Here is a 15,517-nt window from a genome sequence, read left to right on the forward strand (position 1 = left end):
ATACTGCTGAAAGGACCTTAGGTATGGAGAGTGTACCTCTCTATGTATATCTTTCATTTTACATGTACTGCTATTAATTCTTCCATGAGTCTTTCCATGGGCAAAACACTATTGAAAAGTTCATTTTCAGATGAGCCTTTTCAGAGTCCCACAGCCTCCCTCATTTTGAAATTCAGACTGAAGAGATCCAGGTTGTTGATGACCATCTATTCTATCAGACGTACTTGCATTTTCCACCCTTTTGAGTGTGGGAAGATTCAGGCATCTTCAGTACAGTATCTATTTGTTAGGGTGTGTGTATACAAAGTAAAACAGCATCCCTTATATAAAATGGCAAAATCAAGTTTTGCTTTTTAGATTTGTTTCCAAATACTTTCAACTGTGGATGGTTGAACCTGGGGATACCAAGGTCCAATTGTATGCATGTGTTTCTTTTTTGTTCATTGGAGCAGGATGGCAGAATGTGCAATTCGCAGAATGGTTTTAAAAAAAAAATTAGCAGTCAGAGCAAACTATCATATGAAATGGCATTTTGTATTAAAACATATGTGATCAGACATGTAAAAAAGCAGCCTAAGAGAATTAAGTATGTTTTTAACAGAATGACATTTTTAAAATATGGAAGCCCTGTACAGCAGTACAATCAAGCATCAGAGGTTAGCAGTTAACAAAAAACTTAAGTTATGATTTCTAAGGTGATTATCAGGTCATAGAGAAGAGCATATGAAAAGGAAAGAAGTATTATGCCCTCCTTCATTTTCTTGAAATTTGTGTTAGGCATATATATGCAGTACTCAGCACGGAAAATAATTATATTCATATATATATATATATATATATATTAGTTTGTTCACTGGCTTTTGTTGTCAACTTTCCTCTGTAACAAGATATGTATTAAAATTTTGTTTGAAACAGATAAAAAATAATGGACCTCTGATCAACATGGTTTACAAAGTGCTAAAGAGCTCAGCACAAGGGTTACTGTCCAGTATAAATGTAAGAGTGCCTGTACCGGAAAATGTAGCCATCCCATTGCTTTCTCAAATGGCAATCAGTGTTTAAACAGCTAAGCATCCACAGGTGTTTCATGTGTGTACAGCACCACAGCTTTCTGCAACTGTTTTTTGGAGGCTTTGTGCAATATTATTGGCTGGCCTGATAGTGCTTGGTTTCATTTTCTCATTGTTGGAAACTAGTGATGGTGATTCCATTTCTATATTTATGAAATAATGAAGCATGCTGATTATATTTTGATTTTGCTGCTTTGACAATCAGTTAATTTTACATGTACTGTACACAATATAATTGCATATATTCTTCTTCACATTGTTATATATTTTTTAGATTTCAGAAAGGTCCTTTGCTTGCACATTTGTTGTTTCCCCAATTATTTTTAGTCTGTTCATGTCAATGTGTAGTATGTCTCAATTACATGTTTATCTTAAATTTTTGTTACAGTCACAAAATATTTCAGGGTAATTTTTATATAAAAAGTTGTTTTACTATAGTGGAAAAACCCATCTAAATCTAGATATTGCTAAAAGGCAACAAGCCGTCCTGTATTTGATGATCTGGCTTCCATTTTATCAGTTTACAATGATGGGAACTTGAAGATGGAGCTGGGACAAATTTATGGTAAATAAAACTAATAATAGTACTAATCCTAGCATACATATCTATAGCGCTTTCTGTATGTTCAAAGCGCTTCACATCCATTATCTCATTAGCTTGCAAAAATCCAATATGGAGGGTTGCCATTATAAGATCCACTATGTAGAAATGTATTTGCAGTTGAAAGATAGCAGTTGTTTGGGGTTACGATTGACTTCATGGATGAGGGATAATTTGACTGGTTATTTCCCATCCCCTTCATCATGATCTTAGGGTCTACATTATAGTCTCGTGTCTTGACTGTTGCCTCCAAAATTGAGTAACATTTTAAGAATCTTTTGTATAGTCCCTTGTGGCATTTCTTGAAGGTGATTTCATGCAGTGTTCAGAGATTTTACCACATTTTAATTGAGGTATGGTAAAACATTTGTCTAGTGTTTCTTACTTTAGAAAAAGGAATATTTCTTTCCCCCCAAAAATGGAATTACTCTTCACTTTAATGATAACATCACTTATGCATGCAATGTGTAAAAATGTAAATGTATAACCACATATGTGGTTATAGTATGAGCAAGAATCATCAGCAAAGAGCTGATTATATTTGGAAATATGAAAATGTTTTTAGAATTATACATTTTTAAAGAATAAGAAAAACCTTCCCAAAAATGGAGCACAATTTTTTCACATTTTAGATATAATATTCAGGATCTATATCCAATACTTTCCTTGATGAAAAGATAGAATCCAATGTAAGTCCACTCAGGGAGATAGGGCGGGTTACAAATAAAGTTTATTATTATTGTTATTGTTGTTGTTGTTATTATTATTATTATTATTATTATTATTATGTATTGTTCTTGTTTGTGGTGATATTCAAAAGTTTTGTTTAGGATCCCTATGTAATAGCCATTGCATACATGGAGAGTGGGCAGCAGTATATGCTAGACTGCATCATTTGTTTATAATACTGTTGAAATAGGTTTTGTGAGGTAATGTAAGATGTTTTGTTTTAAAATACAGGAATTTTTAAGTAATATAATTGTAATAATTGCATTAGTAAAATAGTCTATAAATGTGGAATAAATAATTAATTAAAGGGTTTCCTGAGTTTCATATGTTTTTCCCCAGTTATGGCTTCTAATTTTGCTTTTAAATCTCACTTTTTTAAAGATGACAGGGCGTGATACCATAAAGGAACGCAATACAAAACCTATCAAAATTGGAGAAAGTGATGTTGATGTAAGTATTGAACACAACTTTGCAAAGAATTCAGTTACATTTCTGATCCAACATAATTCTGTCCTTTAATTGATCTAAACTTCTAAAAATGTATATTTTTTGTAGGTGAAACTAAGTGTTTTCTGTGAACAAGACAGGATTCTGCAAGAGCTAGAAGACAAAATAAGAGCTCTGAAGGAAAACAAAGTAAATACTACAGTTTTCACCATTTCCTTTTATGTGTACTAGGTGATACAATTGAAATATGAAAATCATATGATATAGTGTAGTTGTTTATTTCAAAGAGCATGTCCAGTTATTGTGCTTATTGTGAGTATACCGATTAAATACAATAATTTAGCAAATATTTAACATGTGCCACAGTGCTTTTATTCTCAATCCAGCTGGCTTACAAAGTGCTAAAGAGCACTTGGAAACAGGATAAGAATGAATGAATCTCAAATTTAATAGGCCTCTATATGCTTTCTGAAATATATCTATCCAAATGAGAACAGTAGTGGGCTAAATCAAAACTGAAGTGTTTATAACATCACCAATAATTTATTGGAGCAAAAGGACTCAAAAACTGAGGTTTGGCTAGTAACATCCGTAGGTTGAATTTGAAATTAAAAAAGTGAAAAATAAAATTGTTGAATTTGCTTTAGTACGCTGTTCCCATAACATTGTCGAAAAGCGAAAGTGGTTGAAAAGTGAAAAACAGTTGTTATACTATTGAGATCCCGCAAAAAAAATTCTCATAGGTGGGAATCATACCAGAAAGACAGTCTTTCAGAGATGCTGATCCTAAACCATTCAGGATGTCATGACTCAACCCCACTACTTGACTTGTACACAAAAATAATTTTTGACTAATTTAGTTTTTTCAAAACAGAGTCTACTGCATTCTGGACTAATTGTTTCTTCTGAATGTTTCCCTGGGCATTTAAAGAGCATTTTGCAATCATGTCTGATATAACCAATGTGATATAATTAAAAAACATAGCTATGTTAGTCTGGATCACTATGCAAAAGGATTGTGTAGCACTTTTGAGTCCAAGGCCCCATACACACTGCTATATAAAGTCCATATTATTTGCTTTGGAGTGGATTATATGGCAGTGTAGACTCATGTAAGATCAAAATTATGAATTTTGATACTATTCATGGATAAATTGAGGTTTATTCTATGGAGAGGGAAAAGCATCAGATGTCCCAGCTGCCACTGCCTTTTTCCCAGCCAAGTATTCAAAAAGGCCAGAAAGAGCACTGTGGTGGAGAGAATAATGGCGGTTGGGGCATTTAGGTTCTCCCATGATTGGACTGAGCTTTCACCTTTTCCCATTTTATCCAGGGAAAGGGAAAGTTCCTTTCTGATAAAAGTTTAGGTACAGTGCTCACATTGATCCATGGATAAATGGAACAGGTTTTGGGGGTTGATTTTCTTGACTAAAATTTCTGGACTTATACATGAATATATGGAGTGTTTTAACAAAGAATTACAAGAAAGTAGGTAAAATATAAATACGCATTTCCCGGACTAATGTGTTATTATAAACATACATTCACATTTATTTTAAATTTTAGTAAATATGTTGTTTTTAAAAAATCATTTGTTTAGGATCAGTTGGAATCCGTCTTAGAAGTGTTGCACAAGCAGATGGAACAATACAAAGATCAGCCACAACACACAGAAAAGATTTCATACCAGCAGAAACTTTTGCAAGAGGATCTCATACACATCCGGGCTGAAATTTCCAAAGTATCTACAGTAAGTAATTGGTGTTCCTAGAAATCGATTGCATAAGAATTAACTTCTGAGCAAATGACCTAGCAGTCAAGCATTCCATTGCAATTTCTAAATCTGGTTTACTGAAGTAGGTTTAGGCTATGCTGCAGCCCGGTCAATAATTATTTATATACTTTGGCTACATAAAATAAAAGTATTTGTGTTTTTCTGGCAATTTCCCATGCCCATTCCCTTTTATTTATTCTAAGTATATGTACCATTAGAAAAAAGTCCCGATTATATTGTAAATATCCTTGTGGTCTATACTCCTCTTAAACTATTAGACAGTACTTTACAGCTTTACTTTTGTTAACAGGAAATGGAAAATGCCTGGAATGAGTATCTGAAATTGGAAAAAGATGTAGACCAGCTGAAGCGAGCCTTACAAGAACAGATGAACCGATTATTTTTATCTCAGGTGAGGCTCTTTTTAAAGATGAGACTCAACTAGGTTTTGTATAATTTGCCTAAACTTAAACTTTGTATAATTTGTCAGTGTAGTGTTTGGCATCAGATCTGGATCTTCAGATAAATGTGGGGCTTTCTGTCTGTGAAGAGCCACAGCCAGAGCTAGCACCACAGCATAACAGTGCTCGGTTACACAAAGATCTGCATCAATGGATATAAGGTTATCTGAACTTTGCAGCCTTCCTTCATAACCATGATGTCTAATGCATCAATAAATGCTATTACGTTGATACCCATACCAGGACCTGGGCCTTCTTTGTGGTATAACTATATTTGGAGGACATTTTATCTTGCAGAAATGATCTTTAGTAGAATTTTTAACAACTTATTTCTTCCATTTAGTTGATTTTAATATACTGCTTTTTATGTCTGGTTTTATCTTCTGCTACTGGTATCATATATTAATAATGACAATATTGTATATGTTGTAGCCTGCTTTGTGAATTGTGTTGCTTTAAAAACAAAGAAAAAACTCCTTTAAATGATTTTTTTTAAAGAAAAGCCTGCAGTTACAATATTATCTTTTAATCTACAAACTATCTATAGTTTTTCTTTAAGATAACCCAGAATCTCTAGACATCGCTTCGTTCTCTCATCTTTTCAGCTGTCAGAACAAACTTCACATTACATAAAAATACAGTAATCTTTTTCCTCTGAACGACAGGATGCTTTCAGGACAGTGTAAGTGGGAGTAAAGAAGTACATGGAAAGAGCAGTGGGGAAGCAGTGCCAGTTGTTTCTAGACTTTAAGGACAGAAGAAACAGCTTTTGTCCCCTTTTAATGTGGCACCAATGCTTTTTCATAGGACTTAAGGATTAATCTTTTAAAATATTTAATAGCGTTAACTATTTTGTACATACATAACCAATATTGATTATCTACCTTTTCTCTAAGTTTTCTATCCCACCTCACCACCTTGTCTCTATTCATTAATAGGAGAAAGCTCAAATACAAAAAGATTTGTGGAGAATTGAAGATGTTACAGCTGGCCTAAGTGCTAATAAATCCAACTATAAAGTCATCATAGAGTCTATAAAGAATCCAGGTAAGAAAAACTTGATGCAGGATTTTAAAAATTAATTTATTCAACGGATTGTTCCAAAGTGTTCAGTTTAGCAAACACATTTGGTCTCTTGGGCTATTTCTACATGGTACTTTTTGACTATCATATGTACATCACAGAATTTCTTGGCCTGCTTCTTTCATAGTTTTTGTGGCATTTAACTATATAACAATATTTCTCATTCTTTTTATTTATTTCAAAAAAGAGCGGTTTAGTGTAGTCTTGTGAAGACTCATATTTCTCATCTACATTTGCTTGTAATATGTATTCTTCTTTGCAGAAAGAAAAACAGTGCCTTCATTTTCAAAGCCCCTAGTGCCTTCATTATCATCTACTCTCATGTCAGCAGACAACAAACTTTCTACTCAGCAAAGCCCACCATCTAGCCCTATTAAGCCATCTTTGGAAGTCAGACTTTTTCCTCAGCCTTATACCCAGCCTAGAATACTCTCTCCATCTCAACAAGTGAAAAGAGTTGAGCCTCCAGTTCAGTCACCAGTAAAATTAAAGCCAAAGGTTGTAAGTGTCATAACTATTCTATCTTGTACCTAATGGTGTAATGCGTTTAAGAATGGGTTTATTTATTACAACAAAATGATAAAATCTTATACCAGATGGAAATACCTTCTAGATGTCTACAACAGCTGTAAAGCTTTTTGATTGTGATTATGTACACAGGGAACAAAAAAAGCTGAAAGGAACACTCTTAAAGGTTATTGAGTTAAAATGTATTTCTAGTACAAGTGGTTAAAATTAAATTCTGGTGTATCTTTAAAAATAATTGAAGTTCTTTTATCATTTTGCATGTTTTAAAATGGTGCTGTTATTTAACGGTAATTCGGAGCCATAAGCTTGTTTTTTAAACCTTAGGAAGATGAAGCGCCACCAAGACCTCCCCTTCCACAACTGTATAACCCAGATGACCCCCCACCCGCCGTACCCCCCCTTCCAAGGGAAGCCACAGTCATCAGACACACATCAGTGCGAGGCTTGAAACGGCAGTCAGATGAAAGGAAGCGAGACCGTGAACTAGGACAGTATGTGAATGGAGATTACAGGGTAAGCGAGCAGCCATGACAAAAAAGACAGCTTCACCAGTGTATCAGTCCATATCAGTTATATTGAAATGTACCATATAGCCCATTCTGAAGAATTTGTTCATCACTTTTTAGATAAAATTGTTCAGATTCACTATGACTTGGAGGCCAGTCTTGATACAGTTGCACTAGATGTAACTTTGGCCCATGTTTGTCCAGTACATACATTTTCAGTTTTTGCCGCCTGGAGATGTGAACAGGACGCTTGGATTACAGTGCATTACAGCTTTTCCCTTCCTGGGTTTTTAAACAGGCCAGAGGAGGACTCACCCCTGCCAACACCTGAAAGAGGCTGTGATAAGCCCTCTTTGAGGGAGAAAACCTCCCTGGATCCTACTATACTGGAAAACTATAGGCCAATCCGAAATATTTATTGAGACATGGGTGCGAGATCCAATCCGTCTCTGTCACTCTGGCGAGGACTCAGCAGCTTGCAGGTCCCACGCAAACACCCATCAATCACGGCAGCACTCCACTTTTGGGCAATATACTAGGACATGTTCTGACTTTTCAACTTCAGAGACTCCTGGATGAGGCAGATTATCTAGATCAATTTCATTTTGGTTTTAGGCCTGGATGTGGAACTCAAGCAGCTTTGATCATCTTGGTGGAAAACCTAAACAAGAAACTAGACAAGGAAAGTGTGTCCATGTTGGTCCTACTGGGCCTCTTGGTGACTTTTGATAACATCAACCATGGTACTTTCTGAGTTGCCTCTATACAACAGAACATGGAGGTTCTGTTCTATAGTGGCCCTGCTCTTTTTTAGAAGGTGGTGCTGGGAGATTCCTGCTTGACTCCTTTGCCATTGCTCTGTGGTGTTTGTTTGGCTGTCTGTGCCCCTGTTTCACCTCACTTTTGTCGCTGTGATAACTGGATTTTGAAAAACTTGGCTTGTTGTGGAAACAAGGATTGGAGTCAAGCTTCAGTGGAGACACCTTTTCCCCATGATAACTCTTTCAGGAGTGGGTTTTCCTTCCTAGGGGAAGATTTATTTAACTTCCTGTTGTCTCACCCCCATTCTTAACTATGAGTTGTTTGCAAGTTGGATGTTTGTAACTTGGGGACTGCTGTTACATAGTTTTTGAGAGATTTCTAGAGTTTTAAGATATTCTGACAACACAAAGTTTTAATATTTTTTCCACCTAATTCCAAGGAAGCTGTCCTTGTACTAAACTGATGCCTGGCAGCTATATGGACTGAATGAGAATGAACAAATTCAACATTTGTCCAGGCAAGACAGAGGTTCTCCTGGTCAGTCAAAAACAGATCTGAAATTAGGGATCCAACCCATGTTAGATTGGGTTACACTCTGTTTGAAAACTCAGGTTCCCACTTTGGGAATATTCCTGGATTGAGTGGTGAGTCTGAAGGCCCAAGTTTTGGCAGTAACCAGGAACACATTTGCACCCATTTTTGGAGAAGGTGGATCTGGCTGAACTGATACATGGCTTGGGTACATCCCACTGTAATTACTGTAATGCCCATGAGGCTGCCTTTGAAAAATGCTCAGAAAACTCAGTTGGGCCAAAGTGCTTCAGACAGATTAACTGGGCTTGGCTATAGGCAGCACACAACTCCTTTTTGTAATAGCTCCACTGATAACGAGTCTGTTCCAGGGCAACATCCAAAGTGCTGAGTTTGAGCTACAAAGCCTTTATACAGCTTCAGCCTGGATATCTCTCTTTATGATCCCTTTAGAGCACTAAGTTAACCCAAGAGGCCTTTTTCTCTTTCCCATTACTTTCGGAGGAAGTAAGGGATAAGGACTTCTCTTTGGACCTCCCTAGTGAGGCCAGGATGGCCCTATCCTTGCTCTCCTTCCATCAGCAGGTCAAAATGTTTTTATGTCACCAGGCTTTTAAAAAACTGTGTGAGGTGGGGTTTTAATGCTGTGCCATACTGTTTTTAAGGCTTGTATATGATCTTTTAATGAATTCTAATGTTTAGTGTTTTGACTTTCTAAATTACATAATCATGGTTTAAATAACTGTTATAATCATTTTTAATTCTACATAAAGTTTAATTAGAGTTATAACTTTTGTAAAATGCTAATTCTTAATTGTTTTACATTATACAAACCTCCCTAAGTCCCAGACTGGCAAAAGGGTGGGAAATAAATAAATGTTATTAGAAGAACAATAATTCTGCCTGTTTTGCCTCTTAGCATTAAAATGTGACCCATAGAAGAGCATCCATTGACAATGGATGACGTATTACTGCCATTGATCATTCTCCTAAATCAGGGAAGGGGAAAATATATTGTTCCTGGACTTTTAACACCCTGGAACTCCCACAATTGGCTATGCTAGGTAGATTGATGGGATTTTCAGTCCAGTAACATTAGACAGCTATGAATTGTTTACCTCTGTTATGAATGTTTAAAAACACTGCTTAGCAAAATATAACTTCTGGTTCACTTATCAGAATCTTCAGAGACTTTCTGAAGTGAACCAGTAAGAGTGAGAAGAGCCTTCTGGGAGATACAAAAGCATGAAAAAAAATTCTTGATCTCTAGAATTTCCTGAGAGTGATAAGTTGATGTAACCGCCCTTCTAAAAAACTTGTTTTGGTTTTTACAACTTTGGTTTCTGTTATTAAGCATTATGCCACAGATTTTGAAATATTTTGTACTGTGTCAAATATTATTGTATCTATGGTATCATCTAACACATTCACACTACTAGGAGACAGTTGTCTCTCAACAGAATTGTAAAAATGTTTCTTTGCAATTATATTTAATCAAGTATTTATCTGTATAGGTAGAACTCCGCTCATATGTGAGTGAACCTGAATTGGCAACTATAGGCAGTGAGCTGAGCCAACCTTCCCTTGGATTGCTAGGTACTGATGGTAGATACCAAACGTTACCTACCAGAGGTAGGTCAAGAGATGACTTATCTATATCTCATAGGAGTATGGATGTTACGGCTTCGAAGGTGTATAGCTTAAAGATTTCAAGAACTTACTGACAGTTTGTTTTTCCTCTCATTTGACCTGTGACTGCACTGGGACTCCAGATATTAATTAAAAGAGTGGGAACATCCTGGTCCGACCCCATCTTTAATGCATAAACCTTCATTGTACAGGGGTTCCAAAAGTCATGCCTGATAGACAATTTAGTATATACAGTACATTAAACTCAATGTTCAAGATGGCTGCCATGTTTTAAACACTTTTGTACTCATGACACATAGTCTTTGAACATTCTTAAGTAACATTTTCTGTAATCATTATGGCCTACTCTTCAACAATTGACTTTAATACGGTATCTCAATTCTTCCTTTTGTTAATTTATAAGCCATGGTATAACAATCTGTAACAAATAATAATTATGATAATAAAATATAATAAGTTCTCAATTGGGCATGACTTTTGGCACACCTTGTATTCATTTTCCTATCAGATTAACCTCATGTTTCAGATTATGATAGCCTAGAATCAGAGAACCATAGTTAAGTGTGGTGGTCCTCACCAAAGTTCACTGTACAATTCAGTAAAGAATTGAATAAAACCATGTAGTGTTTCAGGTGAACCACAATGCAGGGGAAACAAAACACACAGAAATTCAGAACAGTTTGACCTGGAGGGAAAATCTGATGTAATGAACTGCACCTTTTGGCCCTCCCAATATGACATCTGTTCAACACCTGACTCTTCTTTGTGTGGGTTTTACTTCAGATTCCTATTTCTTGATGTTTGCTATGACATCTTCAGTACACACTTCAGAAGCAAATCAGATGTATATATCTAGGTGCATAGGACACAGCCTAATAGACTTTAAGATTGAAGAGTTTGTAGTGCAACAAATAAAGAAAACTAACTAGAATAACCTGAAATCTTTCACATTTTTTGGGTTCACATCATAGTGAATTTTAATCATTGGAACATATGATTGGTATTCTAATAAAATAAAATCCTGTATCCTGATTCCTGTGGTACCTGAATGGAATGGAAACTGTGCCACCAGAATCTAGAGCCAAATCCAATATATCTCCTATGAAACTTCTCTGTTTTCCTTTACGTTCAGTTCATTTTGATGAATCTACTCTAGATAGAACTAATTCTGGGCTTAGAAATGCAGCTGTTGCTTCTCCATTATAGTCTTGATTCTGTCATTCTTTTTCCCTTTTGGCAAGGATTGTCCGGCTCAACGTCTAGATTACACCAGTCATTCACAGTTTCATCTTATGCAACACTTCGAAGAGATGGTTCCAAGGTAACTTTGCATATGTGTTCATGGTTGCTCAACCTTTCTGAACAACTTTATTAATTTACATAAGTTTTACTTCAATATTTTATACCACACTGAAATTTAAGACAATTTACCAAGATGGATAACTCAGAATATATCACAAGTACAGGAACAAACATGGATGTGGTTATAAGTGCAACTTCAAATTATAGCTTATACTGGTTCTAGTTGTAAAAATTGTATATTATCAATTCCAATAATCCAGAAGATGTCTGAAGTTAAAGGAGAGGTTAAAGACTCTCACTCCTCTCCAAGTTATATTATTTCATTATTAAATGTTAATCCAATATTGTTTTTCCAATATTGTTGCAAAATGTTGTCTTAGAAACATGAAGGAATTTGAGTTTATCTAGTCGATTTTGCACTGAAAGAAGAAACAGAAAGGTGGTCCTCAGTTTTTTAAGGGACTTATATAATACAGGTATGGAGTACACTGACTGTAGGATGAAACCTGAAAACTGGCATGATGTATTGATTTGAATGTTCAGGTTGCCCAGAGCCCAGAGTTTGAATCTTTGCTCAGACACAGAAACTCACAATGTGATCTTTTGCTTATTGCAATCTCTCAACCATAGATAAAGGAAATGGAAAACTTCCTTTGCCTAAATATTGACAAGAAAACCCTGTAATAGGGTTGCCATAATCAATTTGTGAGAATGTAACAACAGCATGTGTGAAATTCTGGGTAAGACTTCTTTTGGTGACATCAGTAGGATTAAATTCCATTTATGACTGTGCACTTCTTTTTAAGGTTGTTGTGGAAGGAGATATGTAGTACCTCCTTTGTGCAGTGGCCACCACGTGCAACCTACCAGTCAGCTACTGATACGTGTATCCATAGACAGTTCATAGAATCATAGAGTTGGAAGAGACTCCGTGGGCCATCCAGTGCAACACCCTGCCCTGCAGGAAAAGCATAATCAAAGAACCCCCGACAGATGGCCATCCAGTCTCTGTTTAAAAGCCACCAAAAAAAAAAAAGCCTACACTCCAAGGCAGTGAGTTCCACTGTTGAGAAGCTCTTGTGGTCAGGAAGTTCTTTATGATGTACAGGTGGAATCTCCTTTCTTGTAATTTGAACCCATTGCTCTGAGTCCTAGTCTCCAGGGGCAGTTGGTGATCAGAAGAGGCAGGGAGTGTCCAGGCAGTGTTAGACTGCATTTCTGACATCCTCTCTGACCTTCTAGAGGTCACTCAGAGGCCAAACTGCTGTAAAATCATGGTGCTAGAATACATTTTCAAAAGTATTAATTGTTTGTGTTGTGTGTCACATTTAACAGGAAAGACCAAAGAGTGCCTTGGAGCGTTTATACTCTGGAGACCACCAAAGAGGCAAGATGAGTGCCGAGGAACAGCTAGAGAGAATGAAGCGACATCAAAAGGCATTAGTTCGGGAACGCAAGAGAACTCTTGGCCAAGGAGAAAGACAGTCTGCCTCATCACGTTCATTTGCCCGGCCACTTTCTGCAGACATAGGCTCAGTATGTTAGACATGCCTTAAAAAGGACTAGACTAAAAATATGATCTGTAGATTCTCTAGTAAGCACTTTTATTTAAGAGTGCATGACTCCTTGTATTATTTGATTTTACTGTAATAATAGCAATTTTTGGAGTGCGAATAATGGAAAATGGCTATAAGTAGTCACAGCGTAATGTAGCAGGTGCAGAAGTATGTTGAAGAAAGAGAAGAATAGGAAGGAAAACATTAATTTCTCGGAATGCATTCAGATGTGAATATTGGGCTGGTATTGGCTGCTTCCCACCCCCCCTTCCCCTTTGACTCTGTGCTGTGAAAGCAGAATACGCTTGCTGTTTTTTTTCCTGATTGCATCATAAAAGAATGAGCCCCATAAATGATGATAGGTAGTGCACTAAGAGTAGATATGGATATAGATAAAGATATAGATTGTATGTTTAGCAAATTTAGTATCTATAGTTCTGTTGAGTAAAAGATTTTTAAAAGAGCATTTGACAAATTTTATAAATAACCTATTAAAATAGAAGAAAAATTAATAATGTTTATACAGCTGCTAATATCTCTTTATAATTTATGTTTAAAAGACCTAGAATATTATAGCAAAACTTGGCATTTGGTTAGTTAATAATAAATTATTTCAAAGATTAAATCAAGAATTAAATATAAACTTATGTGGATTCATTTAGAGTCATTAACCAAAATAGCCCTTGTTGGTTATAGTAGGATCTACTTCCAAGGAATGGCCTAATCCAAAGAAGTGATGTGTGTATGCAGAATGCCATTTAGCATTTCTACTACAGCAACCTCCAATACCAAAAGAGAGAGTTGCATTGTTTTTAGCAATAGTAATTGTTACAAAAGCACTGAGGAAATCCTTTCTGCATGTTTCCATTATGTATTTAGCATTGTTATGGGTAACAACCACTCTGTTTAGGATCAAGTTCCAGGCTGTTGTCTTCAGCATATTTATTTGGAAACAACCTTAATTTGATGGGATTTTCTTCCACTATTTGGTCCCAGGGCCCTTCCACACAGCCCTTTATCCCAGAATATCAAAATAGAAAATCCCACATTATCTGAGTGTGGACTCAGATAACCCAGTTCAAATCAGATAGTTCATATTTACTTGGTTGGCATGTTTCCAAGTAAATACCCTAGATTCCACTTGAACTCAGAAGCCAAGCAGTGTTGGCCCTCATTAGTACTTGGGATGGGAAGCTGCTAACAAATAGCACGTGCTGTAGCTATATTTCTGAGGGAAGAACTGGACAAGCCACTTCTGAGTATATCTTGCCTAAGAAAACCCTGTGAAACTCATGGGCTCACCATAAGTCAACAGGCGACTCAAAGGCACACATAAATATTTGGTCTTAATCCAATGTGAATGCAAGTCATTTTGAAATCTGAAATTTAACAAATCATTGGGTATTTTCGAAATGATCCTATAAATTCTTCCTTTTCTGAAATGTCTCCCAAATCAAAAGAGAGCTTAAAAAAGGATGGACATTCTATTTGCTGTGGATTTTAAATCTGAATAATAGATATTCTGAAAACAAAACTGTTTTTTCTGAAAACAGCCATAGGAGTTTACTAGACCATAATCAATGTGTTAGGATTTTGAAAAATTCCAGGATACTTCAAATGAAAATGACAACAACTGTCAAATTTGATGTGGTATATGTTTTTGGAAACTAGAGCTTAGGTGATGAGATGTATAAAGTGGTCAGCTAAGAGTCAAGGCAAAAGGTCCTTCTAATACTACCAGCAGGAGGTCCCTAGCACTTCTTCTCCACACCCTACTCAGTCCTCAAAGCTGGGACTTGCTGTTGGTCAGAACCTCCATTTTCTCATAGGATATACCAGCTAAGCAGGGGAGGTAATTTTGAGACTAAGGCATAGGCAAACAGGTTGAAGGAAGTGCTGACAACTGCATTGAGTCCAGAGACTAGTTTCTCCTCCAGTACTGATTATCTATTACCTAGTGCTGTTTTCACACTACCCAAATTTGGAAAAGTTTTAGAGCCTTTAGAAATGGTCTTGAGGCATTGCGTGCAAGATACCGTACTCTCACTGGGGTTTTCCCAATTCTCCATTCTCAATTTTGATCATACCCCAACACACTGTGCTGTTTAAGTAACAAGAATCCATGTTAAATGCACCCATGCATTTCGCATATTGTCCAGTTTTGTCTTAGCAAACTAGGTTTGTGTATTATGAACATTGAAGGGCTTTCTCCTTTTTAATAAAGTGAGGTCTGCAAGTAAAATGATGCAATTAATAATAGTAGATGAATTACAGTGTTATTCCTAGGACATGCAATTACAAATTCAGATAATTGTGGGAGTGGTTTTGAACCCCTCCTGGTTATATAATAGTAGATAAATAGAGTTATAATTTCCCCCCATAGTAAACAAATCACTCCAAAAACTTTGTTAAGTGACAGATCTACTAATGCATTTCAGTTCAGTGGCTTCAAGTTGGTTCTTAACTTCTTTAACCTGGTACCCTCCCCCCCTATGTGTTGGACTAGAACACTGGTTC

The 15,517-nt window shown here is 36.2% G+C and overlaps 1 protein-coding gene across 10 annotated transcripts in view; it reads left to right on the forward strand.

Moving 5' to 3' along the window:
• Positions 1-15,517, forward strand: part of PLEKHA7 (pleckstrin homology domain containing A7) — a 193,499-nt gene that overhangs the window by 159,417 nt on the left and 18,565 nt on the right. For 6 of the 10 annotated variants that reach the window (XM_060767735.2, XM_060767753.2, XM_060767743.2 and 3 more), the window contains 11 exons: positions 916-996; positions 2,782-2,850; positions 2,956-3,036; positions 4,448-4,597; positions 4,932-5,033; positions 6,021-6,129; positions 6,428-6,666; positions 7,018-7,206; positions 10,007-10,124; positions 11,384-11,463; positions 12,780-12,980. In XM_060767735.2, coding sequence (XP_060623718.2) covers positions 916-996; positions 2,782-2,850; positions 2,956-3,036; positions 4,448-4,597; positions 4,932-5,033; positions 6,021-6,129; positions 6,428-6,666; positions 7,018-7,206; positions 10,007-10,124; positions 11,384-11,463; positions 12,780-12,980 — 1,419 coding nt within the window. Of the gene's footprint in view, positions 1-915; positions 997-2,781; positions 2,851-2,955; positions 3,037-4,447; positions 4,598-4,931; positions 5,034-6,020; positions 6,130-6,427; positions 6,667-7,017; positions 7,207-10,006; positions 10,125-11,383; positions 11,464-12,779; positions 15,514-15,517 lie in introns of all 10 variants that reach the window. The other 4 variants (XM_060767760.2, XM_067462634.1, XR_009631023.2 and 1 more) reach the window with 3 other exon arrangements.

This window comes from Anolis sagrei, chromosome 1 (assembly GCF_037176765.1).
Source record: "Anolis sagrei isolate rAnoSag1 chromosome 1, rAnoSag1.mat, whole genome shotgun sequence".
In the NCBI taxonomy this organism is placed as follows: domain Eukaryota; kingdom Metazoa; phylum Chordata; class Lepidosauria; order Squamata; family Dactyloidae; genus Anolis; species Anolis sagrei.